The sequence below is a fragment of the Melanostigma gelatinosum genome (assembly GCF_949748355.1).
Source record: "Melanostigma gelatinosum genome assembly, chromosome: 22".
Lineage (NCBI taxonomy): Eukaryota > Metazoa > Chordata > Actinopteri > Perciformes > Zoarcidae > Melanostigma > Melanostigma gelatinosum.
In genome coordinates, this window is record NC_136655.1 from 4709303 (window position 1) to 4732097 (window position 22795).

Sequence of the window (22795 nt, forward strand, 5' to 3'; positions counted from 1 at the left end):
AGCAACACCAGCCTAAGAAATGAGACAGCTGTTATTTTCATCCAGCCGGCCACGCGTCTACTTGCCACAGAGGCAGACTTTTAATTCCCCCCCCCCACCGCTGCAGACGACTCACCATATGTCTCCTCCCCGAAAACAGACAAATCTCATGCTCCCACGCCCATCAAGCACATTACACAACTAATGCAGTTAGCACACTGAATTTGCAGCTTCCAGTTTTTTGTCTGGGCGTATGTGATGCCGTGCCAAAGTGATGGCAGCCGCCAAGAGGATGCTTGCCTTTGATTGGCCTCCATACAAGATCAATTTGTTTACCTGCAGCCCCTTGAAGTGAGGCGGCGGAGGAGAGGAACGGAGGGAGATGGAAGGTGGAAGGAAAAGAAAGTCACAGCGATTTAAAAATAGTAAAGATTGGGCGGGAAAAGAAGGTGAATGGGAGGACTGGATAGATGCGGTAGAAGTAGATATTCACAGTATAAATAGTAATGTATGGCAACAGAAGAGAGGAAGGAAGAGCAAGGAAACGAGTGAAATGCTTTGGCGCAGAATCAGAAGCTAAACAGACTTTACCTTACCTTGAACTGCACTTTATTTGGCTCTGTGTTTGGCCCGGGCTTTAATCTCCCACTTTTATCCGTGTTCAGGGATGGCAATGTCTGTTGGTCCACTATATTGGTCCAGATTTGAATTTCCAAAGTTTTCTTTCAGCGCCACCATTAGGTCAACGTGTTGGAGACGTGTCTCAACGCCACGGTGCCACCACGAGGTTGACATTTTTGTTTTTGAGTGAAATATTGGACAGATTACTGTGAATTGTCTCCATGTTGTGTAAAACTCCTTCACCGGGACAACGTTATAAAGTGGTACTATATGAGATGTTGTGTTTTCAGCTCTGCTTTGGCAAAAAAAACTTAAATGAACGCAGCTTTGTTGTTGTTTTCTTACATAGATTGTTATTCCTCTCATTAGTGCATTCCCATGATCTGTCTGCAAAACAAACTCTGTTGGTCGATAAGTTTAAGTTAACGTGTGCAGACCTTGAAAGTGTTGAAAGGAACAAAGATTCCGGGACGCTTCTTTACGGGATCGTCTTCCTTCGTCTCCTCGCCTCAGTTTCTACACCGCTGGCCCTTTGTGTACACCTCCCCTGCCCTCCCTACTGTCACCATGAAGGGAGGCCATTGTGGCTCCGCAGCTTCGGTTGAACTGCGGAGGTGCATCGGGTTTCCCTGGCACATCATAACTGATCTAGATCCAGCTCTCTGCCTGAGGCTCTGGATGAATCTGCCAAGCTCACAGCTGTTCCCCTCCATTACTCCCTCAGTCCCCCCTCTATCTTCTCCTTCCCCTTCCCCTCCTCCTCTGCCTGCTAATGAGAGACAGTCAGCTAATTAAAAGTATAGATTGCCATTTTGTTAACTTAAAGCTTTTTTTTTCACCTTTTTAGAGGTAGGCACACAAGAGAGTCTCATCTTTCCTCTCTGAAATGATTCTCCGGCCGAATTAAGAATCCACCGACCTCCTCTCTTTCTGCCAAGTCTCCTCTCGCTCGCCATCTATCACACTCCCTCTCACTCTCTCTCTCTCTCTCTCTCGCTCTCTCTCTCTGTCGTCTCTTCGCAGCCACAACACCAAGACAACATCGTGGCTGGACCCGAGGCTAGCCAAGAAGGCAAAGCCGCCCGAGGAATGCAAAGAGGATGGTGAGTACTGCGTCTTTATCTTCTATTTTTCCTTTCCTTCTGAATTCCTTGCTCCTCGTGTTCATACATTTTAATTGCACAAGTTCCCCACAGCGTAAATCTTTCAAGATTTAAACCTTTGCCTGTTGATTTGATGAGATGCATAGTGAGATGATGTCGTACGAGACTTCAGTTCATTTGAGGGACATTTGCTGATTGTTGTGAGCCGGCGTAAAATTATTTTTTAGGAGTTATGCAGTGAAAATGTTGGTGTGTGTGTGTGTCAACACCCGTCGCTGGGGATAGAAAGCCCCATGATATGTGTGTTTAAAGCCCCGGGCCAGAGAGACTGGAGGTTACAAAGACTTCTTTATTCTCAGGGAGATGTGGAGTGTCCTTCACCCGCCCACGCACACGACGAACACACACCAGAAAGAAAGGAGAAAGGATGAACGTCAATGCAGCGGGTTTCTGGACGAGCGTACATTAACACGAGTGTGTCATCTCTTTCGCCCTCACTCCCACTCCCCCATTCGTCTTTTCTTCATGTGTGCGACCGAGAGGCGATATATCGCCTGAGTTATAGACGGGCAGGTAGTGGAGCTGAGTGGGGCTGGATTTTGGAGATGGACAGAGACAACAAATAAGAAATGACAGTCGGGGGGGGGGGGGGGGGGGTTTGTGTGTTTTTTGTGAGTGAGTGAGTGTTTTGGTGTATGTCCATGGTGGGAGGGTGGGGGCGTTTGTGTGCATATTCCTGGTAAAGGTGTAACCACACGGATAGAGTTTCTCCAAAAATACATTTGGCGCCGACACACGAGCGGACACAGAGACGGACAAGCACTCCTGAAAACTGTTTTCAAACGACTCTTTGCGTTTGCTTCAACCTGCCTTGAGTGCCAGGGACCTTTCAGTGCTGAGTGGGGCTGCAGCTAATTATTGTTTTTATCATCAATGAATCATTGTGCTGCTTTTTCAGTTTAATGGTCAGCTCCCAGACCCAAAGGCGATGCCATCAAACTGCTTGTTTAGTCACTGACGAACAGCCCAAAACCCCAAATGATTCAATTTCCATTGAAATAAAACAAAGTCAGTTCACCACTTCGGTCCACACTGAAATATCTGAACAACTAGTGGACGGTTTGCCGTGAAGTTTGGTACAGACTGTTGTGTTCCCAACAACATGAACAGTAATAACTTTGGTGATCCCTTAACAATCCATTTAGCAGCATCATCAAGTTAAGATTTTGTGCTAATCAGCAAATGTTAGCATGCTAACACGCTAAACTGATGTGGTGAATCCTACACCTGCTAAACATCAGCATGTTAGCATTGGGTGCAAATTAGCATGCTGACATTAGCGTTTAGCTCAAAGAACCACTTTGACTAAGTACAGTCTCACAGAGGATAATATCTGAGGGTTGGGGTTAGTTAGTTAGTTAGTTAGTTAGTTGGTTAGTTAGTTGTCTTTGCAACCAGAGGAGTCAGTAGAGAGAAAGTCAGTTTCTGCATTAGCTTCAGTTTTCAGACCCGGGGGGTTGCTGCCCGGACAAAGCAAATGTTACGAGGTGTTTGCAGATGCTGTTTGACTGCAGCAAGATGGAGTGAGAGGAGGAGGAATGGCACCTGGTCTGAAAACATTTGCACTGTGTGTGATGGCATTAAACACGGGCACTGCTTCCTGTTGACACATTGGCTGTTTGCAGTTGAATTACTTCCCCGATCTTGCATTTCATTCAAAAGTGCTGTCGCTGAATCTCCCCCGTTCCGTCTCAAGCTGAAGACATTAAAGAGAGACAGATCTCCAACATGATGAAACAAAGACACAGACGCCTGTGGGGAATTACTCAAAATTTGATTTTGCCTTTCATCTCCAGCACTTCCAATCTTATTTATCCACCACGGACACTCCGCCAGGGGAGGTGTGCTGATATTTGTGAGGACTGTTATTGTTCTGGTTGGGCAACTAATCCAGTTAGTCCTAGAATGTAGTGCTTAATGGTGGCTGCTGGTCTGTATGTGAGTAGACACACATGACCATTGTTGGGCCAATAGATATTCATCATTTTCTGTCAGAGCATCACTGTGTCAGTACAGCTTCACAGAGCGTGGCTGCAGAGGGATGTTTGTTCCTGATTTTAAAGATTTCTTGTTCTCACATAGATTCAGGTGTTTGTTTTATGACATAATCATTCAGTTTTTTCACCTCCTGCATTCACCCAGCTGTTCAGCGTTCGCGTCTTCTCGCGTTTGTGTGAGCAGCCGCATGAGAAGGTGTGTTGTTCCCTCCAAAAACTTCCAAAGCCCCCGTGGCACCAGCCAACCCTCGAGAGCTGAGCTCAGTTCGGGAGAGAAAAGCTGCCTCTGTAGATTTGCTGTTGATTGGTGGAAAAGGTAGACGTGCGAGTCCGTGTTTGGACCCGAGCCGTGCTCTGATAAGCGCTACCAGGATTGCAGGGTGGAGTCGGTGAGCTGTGATGGGACAACCGGCTCAGAGGAGGAAGAGGAAGAGGAGGAGAGCGAGAGTATTAAGCGTGGAGTTGAACACACATTGGTGCACAGTAAAGACCAAGTGTGGAATAAATATTTAGATCCTTTACTTAGATTTAGCAACACCACAAAATGCTCCAGTAAAAAGAAAACCATGTTTTGTGCTGTCAAAAATGTAAGTCTTATCATGAAAATGTACTTTTCAAGATAATATAAACTACTTTATTTTGAGGTAAAATTCAAAAGAGTGTTCAAAATGTTGGTAATAATCCTTCACTGTTTTCCACCTCAGCTATGCCAAAGCAGGTAGCGAGGATCCCCCTGATAAGCGAATTAAAATCAGACAAAACTCCAAGATGTTTTTTCGTCACTATTTCAGCCTGTTTCATCAGACGACCTCTGGAAAAAAGTGCTAAGCACACACAGCGCCGGGTGTACAGTATACAAGTAAACGTAGTCACATAGAGGGATTCTAACTTTGATGATGCTCAGGTTTGAAGGATTTCAATCGTATTACAGCGTCATTTGTCTTCCGTCTGCCTGTGTCCCAGCAGACTTCACTCGTATGGACACAGACAGCAGCAAAGCTGGACGTGTGATTGCATTCTGGTCATGTGAGGAGCTTCACAGGCAGAAGTTATTCTGGTCTCTCTCGGGCTGGCTACCGGCTCACTCTCCCATCTTGTCCTCTCTCCACATAAAGCAGGGCCTGTGTTTTTACTCCATTTTACTTTTTCTCAGTTAAAAAAAGCCACCCTGTGTGTGTGTGTGCGTGTGCGTGTGCGTGCGTGCGTGTGTTCCTGTGTTCCACCGGTACTTCATCACGTATGTCCATGTGGACGCTGCAAGGCTCCAGTTTTGGAAATGTCACCTCTCCTGTTCGCTCAGTTGTACTTTTAGCCAGCTCAGTGGAACCTTTTGTGATCTTTTTTTTGGGGGGGGGGGGATGCAGGCAGTTTTTTTGGGGGACACTGAATGCAAGAACACACTCTTTCCACGGTGCGTGCGCTCGCGTGTGTGTGTGCGTGCGTGTGTGTGTGTGTGCAGTCCTACAGGTGAGTGATTATGGACGGAGAGACGCAGCGCCCTCCTTCACCTTGAGACTCCTGCAGCAGGCGCGAGGAGTAGCGGGGAGGGCCAGGCGAAGCTGTCTGCAAAGTGATTGATGGGTGTATTTTGAGAACATCCCCAGCAGAGCATGCCTGAGGCCTGGAGATTGGAAGGAGGATGTGTGTGTGGGGGGGGTACGCGTGCATGCTGAATTAGCTGTCAGTGTGTGTGGTTCAGCAGCGATGGATGTTTTTATCTGCATCCAAGCCAACTGATATACTAAGTTGAGCTTGGTAATAAATCAACATGATATCAAGATCTTGATGTAAGATTCCGTGTTGTGTGGGATTTGGTTGTCGTGATATCAACATGTATGACTTTCTAGGTCTTTCTGGCTGCGTTCCAGTTCAAGGATAATGTCGACCATCTTTTTCATACGATACAAATATGAATTGATCCGAACGTGTATTACTTATGTTGCCGAACCTTGACGTACTGTAGCGTATCCCACAGATTTCCATTGTCGTGCAAAAACGATTGAAAACTCATGCACATGCACAGGGGGGGGACATGTTCCTTCATGACCATTAACGTTGGCACATCAGTTTATTTTGATCCCACATACACCGTCCTGCTGCCAAAAATACTCCAAATACACCAAACGTACCGGTCTTCTCCACAGGGGGCGCCAAAATCAACCCAATTTGAAAGTTCCTCTTAGTCGCTTTAATATACACTGCACAGCAGTGCTAAATCCCATCTGGTTATTTTATTTATAACCAATTTCCAGATACATGTATCACAGGTTATATCCAAAGATGCTCTTTATATTCTCCCACAGCAGACATTCAAACGTGTCCAAAACCCAAAAATGTTCATTTGGCTATTGTAAAAAAACAATATTCACATTGAACAAAGCAGAAACCTTGATTATAATTTGTTTTAAAGATGTACTTGATTGTCAACCTTGTTGCAGATTAGTTTTCTGTCAATTTACCAATCAAGTGATTCTTTCATAGTTGTAGAATTACTGCATTGTGAGAAGATTTCGTCCATATTTCCAACCCGTCTGCCTAATTTGATGCAATTTCGTTCGAATTTGATAATGCTCAAATTATATTTCCGATCAGTATGTTGCGAGACCATTTGACTTCAGCAATTTAAAGCAAGGCAGAATCATGTAATTGCTTTTAACACCATCCGATATCTCTCTTTTTTAAAGTATTTGTCTGTTTTGACTCTTATTGAGTTAGAAACGTGTTGAATCCAATTCAGCTTAATACATAATCTAGTCTAATCGACAGCATGCAGGAAGCCGTTATAAAAGAAGCTGCTTTACATAATTTAATACCGAACAAAAGAAAGCACTTTCTCTGCTCCACCCCTGACTCCACAGGGACAGTGAGCGGGTTCAGCAGAGCAACAGTGCAGAAGAGGAGAACGTATGTGTGTTTTTGTGTGCAGCTGTAAGTTGTTGTCTGCTTTTTTCACATAGAGCTCCCCAAGTACACCAGAACTTTGAAGGCAAAAGAGGAGAGAATAAGTGCCAGGTCACAGTTCAGTACGTCTCCTTCTGTCCCTGGAATGTCCTGATAAGCTACAAGCTTGTGAATTCAGCTTCTTCCATCTTTTTTTTCTCATTTTCATTCTGGAGCTCAGCTATTGTCTGCTCGCTCTGAGACGGGGACCAGTGGGACCGGGCGGTAGAGGGAACGTAAGGACATGCATTTCTCTGCAGCGTAGGTGCTTTTTAAACAGGAAAAAAACCCGAAGCTCATTGAAATGGAGCACAACACACCGCGAACAGAACACTGTTGCCAGCAAGTGACGCAATTAACTGATTTGTTGTCAGCGCCGTGGCTGTTTCATTGACTTTTCCTGTCACGGTGGAGATGTATTGGTTTGTTAATGATCTTCTAAAAGACTTGAACCATGAGCCTTTTTCCCCGGTGGCGTCTGATGTGAAAATATGAGGGTGTCTCTCAGTGCATCAATACATGTCACACCCTGTCCCAGCCTGTGTAGTTTCATCACACTGGAAACAGATATATGATGATCTGACATCTATTAGCTTGTGCACGTGTCCTCAGGGAGCTTTGGCATGTTGATGATGTAGTTACAGTCGTAACATATGCGAGTGCTGAGCATGCGTGCAGTAGCTTCATTGCACTATTAGATACATATTTAAGCTACATGGCTGTACAATGTCTGCCTGCCCCTGTGTTGTGTTCTATTGTCCCATGACAAAATGCGAAAGTCGACTTCAATCTTTGGACATCAATCGACGGCCAATTATTTCAACGGACGACCCGTTTCTAAATTCTGATCATATTTGTATCCTACAGTCTGATGCCGATCATGACCACGGTCTTAGTGCGACAATGTCAGATCACCGTCACTGCAGCGTAAAGACACCTTAAAGGAGCAGTGTGTGGGATTTAGTGACATCTACTGGTGAGGTGGCAGATTGCAGCCAGCTAAATACGCCTCTGCTCACCCCTCTCTTTCCAAGCACGTCGGGAGAACTACGGTGGCCTTCAGGTGACGTAAAAAGGCTCGTCGTGCGTGTGCTGCTCCAGCCTCTGTCCCTTAAACAACCATTTATTCTTCACACTTCAAGTCGACTGAAAATATCACGTCTGAGGCGCACTCGGTCATGTTAGCACGGCCTGCCTGTGGCTCCCGAGAAGACGAATACCAGTGATGAGAGCGTCATCAAGCACTCTGCCGTGTTTGCTTTTTGTACAGACGGGGTTGTTTGGTGGCTCAGAAGGTTAGCTGAGGTTTTTTTTACCAGGAACATTTCTGCTGATCTTCAAGGTGGACCTGCAGCCCTGGCTAATCTTCAAATAAATGGCTTCATTTTTCTGCCAACACCGCTATATATCACCTTGAACATGGTGGGAATTGAATTCACAGGTGGTCCGGGTGTATTAATGTCCTGTTGGGCAAGCGGGCAGCAGGTGCTGTCTCTGCTACAGAAACAAATAGTGCCTGCATGTGACACCTCATTTCACTCACGGGGTCTTGCAAGTTTGAAAATGTAAAAAATCTAGGGAGGGGTGGGGTGGAGAAGTGAGCTCGCCAGACCTCTGTAGCCCAAAAAGGTTTGGAAATTTGAAATATTTAAATATATTTTACTACGATTTGATCAAAGAAGCAGTCGCCAACTAGTGTGCACTGTTCATTTCATGTTATGAGATATCGAAATCACAGTTATTCTACCATAACATCTGAATCTGTGATTTCAGTGACATTTGAGGAAGGGGATAATTATGGCCAGTGTTGGAGCTTTGGCACATGTTCTTTGTCTGTGGTGGCATTTCAGAGACTTCAGTTTGAGGTTTGGATCATTGAGGTTGGATTGTGCTTGCAAAGAAAGGGCTCTGCAGTCGGTGAGTGTGAACCACTGCTGAAAACAACAGCCCACTAATAAATGTGTTTATGTTTATATGTTGTATGTGTCTTTGGTGTGTGCTGCCAAATGTGTGTTCTCAAATCAGTGTTCCCTAAACATCACACCTTAGCCAGTGGACACTTTAATTCATCGGTTGTGATGTGTTTTTCACAGTAAACTCGCCGCTTGAATTCAAAGGTGACCGGAACACTTCAGCATCCGGTAGAAAAAAAAGGACTTTAATATTTTTCTTTGGTGACCTCAAAAGGCTCGAATCACTGAAAATGATTCGGTTCGGATGGATGAAAAGAACGAAAGGCAACAGGACACGAGTAAATCACTGCAGTGTCTGCGGGCTGTGTGGTTTGCCCCCAAAAACAAAACAAAAAATGCACGAGTGACTGTGAGACGGCGTGAGGGATGAGAGGATACTTGAGGAAGGAAGAAGTAGCGATGGAGACGGAGGGGAAACAAGGTGAAGAGGAGAGATATCATTGAGTGGCGCTGGGGGAGACAGAATGTGGGGAAGATGCCAGGATGCCTCCTGCTGGCAGTAAGTGGCCCTCCACCTGTGACTGCAGGATGGATGTTGTGGCATGACTTGAGATTGCAAACATTATTCCGCTCGCTTCGGGGCTCCATCATTTTCCGACCTGGACATTTCACACCGGCTTGACATTTCCTCCGTGGACGCATGCAGCATGGCGGTGATAAGCAGTGCTGGCTTTCTGTGGCACACACACACACACACACACACACACACACACGCACACACACGCACACTCTCCTTGTCCCGAGTTAGCTCTCCATCGCAGGCTGCTGACAGAGAGGTTATAGACGACGCTCAGCGGAGCCAAACAAGAGACAGCGGAGCAAAGAGACAATCCACCCAAGTGCAGCGTTCATCGGCACACCGCTCAGTGGAAGTAACAGCATGTCGTGCTGTGTACGTGTTCATGCGAGTCTCTGCCGCAATGACACCACGTGAAAGGCAGCCTGCGGAATAGTGGCCACTGTGGCCACGAGTAACAACTACAGGATCATTTGTGGCATTTCATTCTAAAGAGCAACAGCAGCTCGGGATCAGGCTCAGTGATGTCTGCTAACATTAGCCACCACATGCTACTACACACCAGACCAAGTAAAGCTGCAGCAGCAAAGCCCTGAGAGTGTGTTGAGATAAGCAACGCAGAGTCCTGAAAGCGGAGACATCTCTGGCTTCCTGCTGCTCTTCTTGTGGACATTTTAATCGAAAAAGCTTTTCACAGGAAGACTGCTGAAATGCACGACAACCCTTTGATCTCCCACATTTGTGTGTGTGTGTGTGTGTGTGTGCATGTGCAAAATGATGGGGAGGGTAAGTGTGTGCTCGTGTAAAGTAAGTAGCGTTGTGTGTGTGTGTGTGTGTGTGGCGCCCAGTAAAGGTGAGAACATGAAACACTCTTTCATATTTAATGAGTGGAGATGGGGCTGAGGAATGTTCACAGGAGGTATTCCCGTGGGCTCTCAACCTGCTCGCAGCACGCTGTTATATCACTCACACCCACGCGTGTGTGTGTGTGTGTGTTTGCGCCTTTTAGTGAGTGCGCAGGCAAAAAATAGTCCGTCCTACTGAAAGTTTAATCGTTTGTTTTGAGGGGATGGGGAAAGGGCTTCAGAGAAGCATATGGCACGTGCACGAGCAATGCACCAGCGTTGTTGTGATATTTCTGCCATGTGTGGGAGGGATGGGAGTGTGCATATCTCTTGAGTCTAAACTGGGCCAGGTAGTAATGAGGAACGTATGCAATGGCCATGGCGTATGTCGGGTCCTTGGTGTGTGGCTGTCTGTGTGTGTTTCTCACAGGCTGAGCTCGTCCGGTGCTTCCCCGTCTGATTAGGAAGCATTTTCTCTGCCGTCATCTCCGCTCTCGTCCTGATTAACTTCACATCGTCACTGATCAAAGCCGGTCTGCTCCGCAGCTGGGCTGCACTGGAACACGCTGTCCCCGAGCGCTGCTGCTAGATTCAGCCTAGATGCATTACCAGCAGGAGCTGTGTCCCCATCTTGGTTTTCGAATGAACACACTATTATGCTACAACATCAGCGTTTGGGAATATGCTTTGAATGCAAATTGCTCTTATCCTGGAAAGCAAACAGGGGGACTTCCTTCTAGACGTGTTTGTTCAGGGAGCTGTGGGCGAAGGAAAGAGGAGAGGGCAGCTTTGAAAATCCTGTCCGGTGCGACTGACGACTGTGAGCGGCTTGAGGAAGTTCAGCTTTGATCACTGAGAACAAAGGCAGCGTGTTCAGCAGTACAGTGCACACGCTGAAAGAGGCTGAGAGAGCAGACCTTGACTTCATACAGTTTCTTGGAAAAGTTGCAGGCCACTCTGGAAACGCCAAGTCAAAGCTTTTTAGCCACGCTAGCGACTTGTTTTATTGATGACGACGTCGATTCATCGGTCCGGACTCTCAATATCTCAACAAACTGTTGAATGGATTGCCATGACATTCTGTTCAGAGGCTCCTGGTTCCCAGAGGATGAACCTCAGTGATCCCCTGACTTTTCCTCTGTCGTCACTAACAAGTTGACATTTGTGGTTCTGAGTGAAATCGACAACTATTGTGTAGATTGTTGTGAAATCTGCCACAGATGTTTGAGGTCCCTGGAGAATAAATTAAAATAACCTTCGTGATCGTTACACTTTTCCACTCCATCAGTTGGCTCAAAACTAATGTCATTCCCTTCAGCCTCATGAGCACGTTGTGTTCACTGGAACTTAGCAAATGTTAGCATGCTAACAGGCTAAACTGTTAGACAGCAGACAGCAGCAGTACACCATAAGTCACTATGAATCCTCACTGTTGCCTTTTTTGAAAACGATGAATCCAAAGTTGAAGCGTTGACATTCATACTTTGATATGTGTCGTTCAAATTCTTCTCACAGCATTTCTGCTCTTTGATCCGTCTGTCATCTGACAATAACTGACTGCCGTGTGCTATTTAACTGTTAATCAGCGATAGAGATGTGTACCAGCATGTTCTAGTTTAAAGCTGTTCATCTCGGCAACGTTCTCACATCAAAACCCAACATTTACATCACAGAAAACATGCAGGGCATAAATATTTCACCGATTTGAATTCCGCCACTAGATCTATCAATATCTGGTGTTATTTTGCAACTTTTCTCTTGGAGAGGAATTCATCTGATGCAGCTTTAAAAGAGCGACGAGCCTCTTTTAAATCAATCGATGTGACGAGCTGCTTAGAAAACACATGTATCTGAAGGTTTTTTATCTCGTGTCTTGTTGCCATCCCTTTTTTTTTATGAAAGATAAGATTTCAGAATATGCACAGGCGTGAATAACGGGCCTCCAGTTAACACGTTATCGCGCCATCAGAACCCCCGGTAATTACCGGCAGTAAAACGAAGCTGTAAACTAATTGTGCCACAAAGATGTTTTCATGTAAGATCAATATTCTGCAAGTTCATTGAATAAACAAGCCCCTTCGTTGTTGTCGTCTCACTGGTGCTCTTCTTCTTCTTTTCTTTTCACAGAGCTTCCATACGGCTGGGAGAAAATCGATGACCCCATTTACGGCAGCTACTATGTTGAGTGAGTCGGCTCCATCTTTAATATGCAACGGCTTGCTTTTGATTTTTCAACGTGGCCCGGTGGAGCTGTGTTAATCATATTCATATCGCAGCAGTCTGGCTCTGCAGCCAGAGGAAGCGGCTGCTCCCTCTATCTGCCTTCTGACGCTGGATGTTTGTTTGGGGGGGGGGGTCTGCATCTGTAGCTTAGCTCATGAGCAGAGATCAGTGTGTCTCTTTCTTTAAAAGCATCTGCACGTCTGTTCACCATCTTCACAGCCACTGCTGCAGTAGCGTGTGCTACTCCCCCCCCCCCCCTCCCTGTTCTGGGGGGGGGGGGGGGGGGGATTTCTTTTGGCTGGATGCTCTCCCTGCTCTATTTTTAGACATGCAGGGGGAGTCATTTGGCTCGACTTTGCCAAAGAAATGACACTTGACTACTTACTGCCTTGTGTGCTTATGTGCACTCCCCTCTCGAGATCTTCTTCTTGTCTCGCTTTGCCGTCATGTAAATATCATAGAAGAAGTTGCCAGACCTTGAAATTATGTAACCATGTAAAAAAAAAAAAATATCGTCAAGCTGTTTTGTAATTAGCACCGTGATACTGGGGTGTTCATGAAAAGATAAAGAGTGTGTGTGTGTGTGTGTGTGTGTGTGTGTGTGTGAGTGTGAGTGTGAGAGCACGATGCAGCCTCAGAGAGTGAGGAAACGTATCTAATTATTTCACACCGGCAAATTACATTATTTGTAGTCGTTGACGGTATCTTCCAAGTTGCAGACTAAATTCAGAACGACGTGGGACGTTTGAGGAAGTCACTGTCCCATGTGTGGGTCTTTTACTGTCTCTGATTCACATAATTCACATAATTCATAGTGATTCACGTAATTCTGCTCGTAAGACGGGAGGAAAAGCCCAGAGTCGGTCGTTTGTTCTTTTTTTTTCTTCATCTTTTTTCACTCAGCAAGGCCATTCTGCAGCTCTGTTACATAATCTGTGGGACCGAGCGTTTAATTAATCATCACAGCAATAGCTGCTGTCGTGCCCAGAGGTTTAGATCTGATCTCTGCTCAGAGGGGGGGGGGGGTGTAAGATAAACGCAGCAGCAGAGGAAGGGAGGGAAATCTGAAATCTCTTCTGGTATTTTTTGTTTTTTTATCATCACAGCCATATAAATAGAAGGACCCAGTTTGAGAACCCAGTCCTGGAGGCTAAAAGGAGAGTCCAGCAGCAGCAGCAGATGCAAAGCCAGGGTCTGTCCTCACTGCCCCTTCCCACCATCTACAGAGGTAAGACCACGGATGAACCCCATTCACTTCCCATTATGAGAGAATATAGTCATGCTCTGTCTGTATGTTTGTAGAGGATATATCAAAGTCAATACAGCTTCGTCATTTCATTACCTTTCTAAGTTTCAGTCGTCTTTTTACAGCCCCAGAAAGTTTCTTATTAGCTTCATATGTTGATGTATGGCACATTTTCAAATGTATTATAACGTCTATTTAAAAATGAAGAGAAACACATATTTATTACAAATTTGAAAACTAACTTCACTGAAATCAGTTTTTATTGTAATTAACCTGAATCAAGCTAAATAACTTAAATATATATAAGCAAACTTAAACATTTTGATCTGTACACCAGAATCTGTACACCACAATGTGAAACAATACGGGATTCTTCTCTGATGCACCCGTGTTGCTCGTTAGGAACAAGGCTATTTTTGGGTTTGATTGACAGCAAGATGCAACAATGAGTTCATTGTTAAGCGTCAGTCAAACAGTCGGAGGACCGGCAGCATCCTATTGGGACTGATGATCACACTTTGTCATACGAACAGTGAGCATGTGGCTTTAAACGTGACTCATTCTTTTGTTTAACGGCTGGTTTGTTGCTACCTGATTCCAGTGCTCAGTCTCCAGCAGCCACAGCAGTGGGATGCGCTGCTAGAAAGACTAAAAACTGTCTGGACTCGTGAAGTGGAGGTTTGTTTCCATAGAAACGTAGTAGTCCGCCGCTCGAGAGCCTGTCTCCGTGGTTACACTTTGTGTACATTCCAGTGAGGCTCTCTGTCTTCCCTCTCCCGACCTCCTCCCTCCTCCTCTTTTTTTCACTCCAAACTTCCGGCTGCCAGTGGAGGACGCCAGCCCCTGTTCCACCCTCCCCAGATCCGCCCGAGTTCAGGTCGGCGCGGTGCCCGAACGCTGCCACAGCCTCGGCGACCTCTCCCGCTCGCCAACCCTGGGCCGCCGGGCCGCCGCGTGTGACACGTCGTCCTCCGCCGACGCCTCCCCGCTCCGCCGTGTCCTGACTCGGCGGATGAATATGTGCCCCCACCACCAACAACACCAACAACACCACCACCCGCAGTGTCGGCCACTTCCCACCTCCGCCTGCGCTGTGGTGCTAGAGCAGCACCTCTGTAGCCCCTTCTCCCTGTGGCACTTTGTCAGTAAGTAGGCCGAGAGAGAAGCAACGGGAGGCTGACTGTCGTTCTCATGGCTGCCTGCGCTCGTTTGACTTGCTGTAAAGCATGCTAGCTCGCAAAGCAAGCTTTTTCGCTTGAGGCAGTTTGAGGATTTGAGTGACGATTGCTTACCATGACACGTCCAATCGCCCGGCGTGAGCAGGCAGAGAGTGTAATCACTCAGTCGATGTCTGGACCAGTGACGGCAAACAAAGGGACGTAAACTAGCGCACCAGCCTCGTCTCCCTCCGAGGTGAAAAGATGGGAGACTTTGGTTGAGTGCGACTAAGCTTGTTGGCTGAGATCCTCTCATTCCTACACACGCCGCCCCTCCCTCCAGACCCCCTCCACCCCTCCCCAGTTCCTCCCTAACCCTCTCAACCATCTTCTCTTGGAGCTGTTCCCTGATTGACGGCATGCTGCTGCTCCCTTGGTTGGCCTTTGGTGACGGGACTGAAGACCTGCACCCTTTCTGCCCGCTATGTCCCAGCATGGGAAGAGAGGAACGGATATAAGTTCAGTATGTCTACCAGGAGGGATGTTGCATTTGTACATTTGCACGGTAGCCGCACCTGCATCTTTCAGCACCGCCGACCCACCTCTGTCCAAGTTCGCAGCTAAGATCGTACCCTGCCAGTTTCTCCTGTGGCTACACCCATGTCTTACCGGATAAGCTTTCCCCATGCCGCCCACCCTGTGAGCACTGCCCCGCACCAGCTTTGAGGCCCTTTCAGCCGTTGCTATAAAACATTCACCGCGGTAGCCGTTTGTATTCGGTTCATTTGTTTGCTTATGTGTCCTTTACAGAGAAGCCGCTGTTCACGCGGGACCCCACTCAGCTGAAAGGCAGTTTCCTGTCCACATCACTCCAAAAGAGCAACATGGGCTTTGGCTTCACTATAATCGGAGGAGACGAGCCGGACGAATTCCTCCAGGTCAAGAGCGTTATCCCCGATGGGCCTGCCGCAGCTGACGGAAAGATGGCCACAGGTAAGCCTCAGGCGTGGCCGGAAACCTCTCACGCGAACCAACAAATACACATTTCTCTTCTTTCATTCAACCATGAACTCCTGTGATACCTGGCAGCGTAAAATACCAAACACAGGGCCACATGAGAGCACACACAGTCAATGAACGACCTTCGCATGCAGCTCAATAAACAAGAACCTGACGGGCACAAAAGACACCTATCCTCGCTAATTTAATACGACGACATTCCTCCTGAAACACGGCTGTATGTGATCATACGTCATACATCTAGATAGCACAGGTGTTAAAATATGTATAACGAGCAAGTTTATGAGATGGGACGGAGCAGCTGTAAGGTCAAGGGAATGGAACTAGCAGGTTTGTCAGCGTGCTGTGATGTTTCTATCCGTATACTCTGGAGTCAACACGGAGCTTATGGTGGTCGTGTATCACGTAAAGTAACCTGCTCTGGGATCTTGCTCTGTAGTGGCGCTAGTGTTCTTCTCCAAAGCGCTTTTGAATTCGAATAGATTTCAGTTGTGACTTTTTGCAGAATATTGAGTCATTAAAGTCTGTTTCTGTATAAATGTGTCAGTGCAGCGGTCCAGAACAAGGTCCCTTGATGAGTCATAAAGCTTGTCCTGACAATGATGCTTATAAAACATTGTCAGGGTCAGTCTTCTCATCCCCTCCTCTCTCTTTCTTGTAGAATTCCCCTCTTTCCCCACTTTCTTTTTCCATCACCCCTCCTGGCTGTCTCCACCACGTGATTACACCACCGGGGGGGGGGGGTCATGTTCTCTTATTGTAGAAGTTTTTTTAGATTGTCGGATTTATGACTTATGATTTAGTCCAGGCGAGATATTCCGTGTTTTGTGAGGTGGTGACTGTGATGTTCACTGTAACATCACTGTTTTTTAATTTGCAGTGTTGAGATAGTTGTCCCAGTATTATAAGGAAACATGTAAAGCAAATATCTCTTGTTACAGCCCTGTGCATGTTGCTTCAGCAGACATTTCCATTTATCTTCATCTTCTCATCATCCAACTGAAATGTTCTCTGTCCTTTGAATATTCTCGACAACCGTTCATCCAATCAACCTCACAATTGGCGGGCGTATATTGCCGAGGACCCGAGGTCGAGTGTGAGCTCTCCAGATCTGCGGGATGTAATTAGCAGTAGTGTGTTGTGTTCACACTGCAGAGAGTCGAGAGCGGTCCTCCACTAGCTGTTACAACCGCCGAACGGGATGCTGGGTTCAGCTCGCTCTCCGTCACTCGGATAAAGGAAGAGGGACCGGAGGTCCAGGGGACACATGTATTCGTAGTTTTCTCGACAACCGTTAATCCCATCGACTGAACACTTGGCGGGCGTATTGCTGAGGAAGCGTCGGTGTCGAGGGTGAAGCTGTTGAGCGGCTCTCCAGAAAGCAGCAAGCAGTGACACCGGAGGGCCGAGCTGCTCAGAAAAGGCCCGTTTTAAACGAGCGCTGCACTAGTTATTCTAATCACGTCTGCACACGCCTGCACACTTTGGACCTCATTTAACCTGACACACACACACACACACACAGGCCACAGAGGCCTCTCGTTACGTTATTGAGCGGTAGCCGGAGATGAATGTGTCAGAAGGAATATTCTAGGATGGGACATTGAAAGATGAAGTAGCAACGTGGGCCTTGTTCCCAGTGAGTGAGGTGTTTACGGTTAAGGTCAGTGTGATTTAGAGGATACAAGGGACCTCCAAGAGGGATTATAATATATATATATATATATGGAGTTTTTGTTTGAGATTGAGATTAATTTAACCCGTGGCGCTCACTGCATTGAGTTAAAAAAGTCAACAGCTCTCTGGAGACGCAGTGTCCTTTCCAATACAACTCAGTTCACCTCCATTGTCCTGGGGGGGTGACAGAAGTTTCAGAGGCAGATGTCACTAAACATTGGCACATAAAGCCAAACCTGTCTGCTGCTGCATCCCCCCCGGTCATAAAGAATGAGATCTATGTGCTCAGTGAAGGCGCTTCGAGGTCACGGCACCAGCATTTGTTTTCTGCCAGTGTGCTCAAACGATTGATTGTGACGCGAGTGCTCAAGGCCAACGTCGTCCGTGTTTATCCGGATTAATTAAAAATTCCCTCACGTCACGTTGCCTCGAGGCGGGAGCTCGCTCCGTCGATACCGGCAGAGCGGCTCAACTTGGAAAGCGTTTGTCGGCAACACGGTTTACAATGAGGGAACATTTCGGCGACGTCTTAACCTGCTGTTGTCTCTCAGAGGGGGGTCAGCAGCTCGCCTCCACTTCAACAGTCAATCCAAGAAACCCCAGTGAGTTGCCATGTTGCTTTACTCCTGATGTAGCCTCCTGCTCACGCTCGAAGGGAAGTGGACAGCACGGAGCTAGTGGTTAACAAGGTGAGGGTCAATCACTGAAGCGCACGCCTTCCCTATTAATGATGAAAGGTCTTCGTTTTTCCCCTACTCTCTCTGCAGCCAGCCGCTCTCTAAAGAGCACGGCAATTATACCTGCAATTAGGAAATAATTGTTTTTATAATCAACCAAGGGTAATGCTGTTTGTCAGACTTTTAAAGTTGATCGTGCCTTGTGTTCCCACTGGCCCAGTGTTTTAAAAAACCTGCATGGCGCCGGCACAGCGCCGCACAAAACACGATATTTGGTAATCGGGTTGAGACAAAGATAAGCCTGTGGAGCGCTTTAGTGTGGGAGCAGTTAATTGTCAGCTGGGTTTTATCTACGGTGCAGTATATTGCGGGGAACAAATCAAAGCACTTGGCCCCATAAAAGGCAAACATTTCAGCCGCTTGTCATCAGCAGCATTCTACACTTGAACGCGAGAGAAGACATTGTGCGTGGTGATGTTTATCTGGAGAGATTGTTTGTAGCTGAGAGTGAAATCAAAGGAGAGACGGTGGTGATTGAGTACTAGAATAGCTGCAGACAGCCTCAGTCCTTCGCTCTTTCAGTTTCTTTTAGTCTTTCAGACCGGGAGTTTATTCTGCATGTTCTAATTTAATAACAGCAATTCATTTGTTGGCATTTGTGCAACTGCTGCTCTCCTGAAGTGGGCGTATTATACATCATCATATCTCCCCTAGCCATGATGTCCTCCTCCAACAGCTGTTTCCCAAACTTTATTTCTGGTGAGCCACTTTTTAGAAATGAAAAACCAACGCGATCCAATTCGCACTAAGCCTGATCTATAACTCAAGAAAAAAGCAAATTTGTGCATAAATCAATGTTCCTGACGATTCTGCATCGCCTCATGTTAGCTTGAATGAGTAAACCAGCCATGACAAAGATATACGTTTCATAAATCACAACTTATTTTTATGCATGATATTACACAGTTGGCATCCCTGTCTCGTGGCATATTGGTGCTTCTCAAACACTCACAGGAAGTTGCGGTTTCTGTAGCTTCTGTATGAGTTTCAGTGTTCCGGCCTTTACACCTGACTTTCCATGTGTCCAGGTGACGTCATTGTCTACATCAACGACGTGTGCGTCCTGGGCACCACCCACGCCGACGTGGTCAAACTCTTCCAGTCGGTGCCAATCGGCCAAAGCGTCACCCTGGTGTTGTGCCGTGGCTACCCTTTGCCCTACGACCCGGAGGAAGCCGGCAACACCGGCAACAACACCACCACCACTATCCTCTCCCCGCTGGGCATCATGGAGCAGCGGCCCATCATGGTGAACGGCCGGACGGGCTACGACAACTACCTGGACTATCTCTCCCGCACGGCCCGCTTCGTCACAGACCCCGGCCAGGACCAGGTGAACGCCCAGCAGCAGCTGCTCACCCCTCACCCGGGTGACACCCACCTGGACGGCTCGCTTCCTCCCACCACCGGCACCACGCCTCCCGACAGCGTCTCCATGGCGTCGTCGGGGGCCACCCAGGGGGAACTGCTGACCCTGACCATGGTGAAGGGGGGGGAAGGTTTCGGCTTCACCATCGCGGACAGCGCGACGGGCCAGCGGGTCAAACAGGTGCTGGAGCCTCAGGGCTGCCCGGGCCTGTGCGAGGGCGACCTGATTGTGGAGATTAACAAGCAACACGTGCAGGGATTCGTGCACACCCAGGTGGTGGAGCTCCTCAAGGAGTGTGCCGTGGGAGCAGAGACCATCCTGGTGGTTCAGAGGGGTGGAGCAGGTAAGATCGATGGCTGCAGGTAGGGACGGTGGGAGGATTGTTGGCTCAACGAGAGCCCTCCAATCTCTCCGGGTCTTCTCCATATTTGCCTTTCTATTTTCATATCTGTCCGCCTATTCATCTACGTCATCTTTTACTGTTGGAGCCAAGTGTGTGTGTGTGTGTGTGTGTGTGTGTGTGTGTGTGTGTGTGTGTGTGTGTGTGTGTGTGTGTGTGTGTGTGTGTGTGTGTGTGTGTGTGTGTGTGTGTGTGTGTGTGTGTGTGTGTGTGAGGTCTATTCCAAAGGCTGCAGAAACCTATCATGCAGTCCTGCAGTGCTCAACAATGGCTGGCTGATGCACAGCTCTTTTCGAGTGCCCTTCCCATTTGTCATGTCGGGAGAAAGCCGGTCCTTCACTTTACTTCAGTAGATGCCTCTCTGCTCACTGACCCATAACCCAGAGTGGTCAACAAATACCCTTTCATTGAGGTGCATGCCTTTTGCAGCATTGAGTTGTTTTCAAAGTCACTTTTAAATGTATGGCAAATTTTACCCTTTTTTTTGTGAGCCATGAATAAAAACCCCAAAATGAAGGCCTGCCCAAAGTAGCACAGTTTTTCACAGTAAAATGCTGTTAAACTGCAAATGGCTCTGAAGTGCTTTCTACCTTGTTTTTCAGAACGTGTGGCCCTCTGACTATCATAATTATGCGCTGCACTCTGTGTTGAGTCACACACAGGGTTGTGATTTGCAGAATCGACAGGTAGCCGACTGTTTTTCTGTGCAGAAACGGCCGTGTGCATTAGACAGCGTACGTCTAATGGCGACGCCTTTGACACTGAAAGAAAAAGAAGAAAGCTTCACCGTCGCGTCTTCGTGTACATCGTTCCATTGACGTGCACACGTATTGAATTGTTGAGCTTGTCCGTCTGCCAGCGATGACACAGCCAAAAGCTCCGACGTTGAAGATTAAACCGCCTGATTTTAATTAAATCTAGAAATGGCAACGGCAGCTCTTAATCAACCGAGCAGATCTGTCTCTGACACCCTGTTGTTGAGAATCGTCGAATGATTCCGCTCTTTGAGTTTTCCCCGGTTCTTCTTGGCGTCCTCTCAGTGACGACGCATGAACTTTAGCACTCGCGCTCATTCGCAGTGCGAGCCGGAAGCCGAGCCAACTGGATTTGGGGGAAACCAACGCTGCTCTTGCTTTTGTGCGAAACCACTTTGTAATTTTCTGTATTCTGCCTCTTTGTGTTGCGTAATGTCACATACCGATCGTAATGCCAACTGCCTGGTGCCACAGACACCACTGAGACTCACCCACAAAGGTCAGCGGCGCTCTCTGAATAGATTCATTGCTATTCATTTCTTTATTAGGCTGCCCGTGTCTCTGCCAGTGAGCAGGGAGCAGGGATGGTTTTCTTATCCCAAAAAGGGGGGGGAATAAATATATTTCAGCCAGCACCTCTGAAATGACATCCGGCGACATATAAACACACTCAATCTCCAGTCAATCTCCAGTCTGTCGTCACACTCTTCACACTCAAACATAAAAACACACAGTATCCCATCTGCGCACGAAGCTGACGGAGAAGCGCTGCCGCCATCTGTCCGGGTTCATCACTCGCTGCAGAGCTTCGGGACGGTCGAAACGAGCGCTCCCGTGTAAAAAGCAGCCTTATTGACATGCTATATTTCATCTCATTATTGCGGATCTGGATGTGGCTTGGCTCCACTGCACAACAACAAGGCCCGGCGCAGTGTCGCATCTGTTTGTGCTGATTTGCTGTGACTTGACAAGCTGCGGGTGCGAGAGGTGGAAAAGCCGTCCGTGCCACCCGGTCTGCTCTCACGGCAGCGAGACTCGTATGGCACTCACGTGTGCAGAAAGGACTACGGCGAAGGAAAGGAGCCAAACATCCCACTTGGGTGGAGTTTTAGTCATCGTAGATGTCTTGAGAGTATTTTGGGGATTTCAGGAAACACAGTAAGACTTCAGACCCTCCTGGGAGGAAAAACGGTCACAATAAAGTCTTGGTCATTTTATTTATGATGGAGATAAACAAGAAAAGTGGGACAAAGGTTGTTTTTTTTATTTTTGATGTGGCAAAGCGAATGATTTGTTATTTTTTCTTAAAGTCTTGTGATGTTAGCTTTGTTGACTTGTTCCTCTTTCGTTGTCTCTCCTCTAAAGTGCTTTCTACCGTGTGTTTTGTACCTGAGAGCAGGGTCGTCCTTCCATCAGAGGCGGTTCGACCGAGCCCGGCTCCGCGAGTCGTACGTCGGTCCTTGAGCGAGACACTTAACCCCACAATGGCTCCCGTAGCTGTGCCTACGGTGTATGAATGTGGACAGTCTGACACATCAGTGTGTGAATGGGTGAATGATGACGAGTAGTGTGAAAGCGCTTTGAGTGGTCGAAAAGATTAGAAAAGCGCTTTAAAAGTACAGTTTTCGAACCTTAACCACGGAGTTTTATTGCCTAAACCTAACCAGTCCTCTCCCAGCGTTCACGTTGCATTGTGGGTTTCCACAAGTTCAGAAACGTCAGCATTCAATACTGTATATTAAAGTGGGAACTGTGTCAGACTCCCAGCAGCCACTGCAAGGTTTGAGTAGCAGCTGATTTTCTTTTCCCACCCAACTTCCTCAGACAGGCGAGCTTCGAGCGTTTAGCCAAGCTATTACCCGTCGTAATAAAACTGTCACCATGCCGCTGGAATGATGTTCCAGCTCTGAACACGCCACCATTCGGCCCCTTCCTTCAGACCACTGGACGCTGGCCACGCAATCTAATTGAACCGGCCGCTAAGTGCTCGTGCACGCTCGCCAGCGTAGTGCAGAGAGAGGCCACCGACTGATATCCGTCGCGCTCTCGTCTCCGGCACACTCCAGAGACTGCCCAGTTCACCGTAAACTCAATCTGAAGCGGAGGCTCGAACGAGCACGGTGAGTGTAGAAGTGTGCGAATGTGCATATTTCTGCATGAGGGAATGTATTTGACG

At 47.4% G+C, this 22795-nt stretch overlaps 1 protein-coding gene across 14 annotated transcripts in view; it reads left to right on the forward strand.

The window, feature by feature from the left end:
- Positions 1-22795, forward strand: part of magi2a (membrane associated guanylate kinase, WW and PDZ domain containing 2a) — a 158731-nt gene that overhangs the window by 99697 nt on the left and 36239 nt on the right. For 10 of the 14 annotated variants that reach the window (XR_013773012.1, XR_013773013.1, XM_079294518.1 and 7 more), the window contains exons 6-11: positions 1624-1703; positions 12163-12220; positions 13365-13486; positions 14332-14649; positions 15472-15654; positions 19124-19807. Coding sequence is in view for 12 of the 14 variants with exons in the window: in XM_079294518.1 (XP_079150644.1) it covers positions 1624-1703; positions 12163-12220; positions 13365-13486; positions 14332-14649; positions 15472-15654; positions 19124-19807 (1445 nt within the window). In the remaining 2 variants the exon portion in view is untranslated. The remainder of the gene's footprint in view (positions 1-1623; positions 1704-12162; positions 12221-13364; positions 13487-14331; positions 14650-15471; positions 15655-19123; positions 19808-22795) is intronic. The other 4 variants (XM_079294529.1, XM_079294519.1, XM_079294523.1 and 1 more) reach the window with 1 other exon arrangement.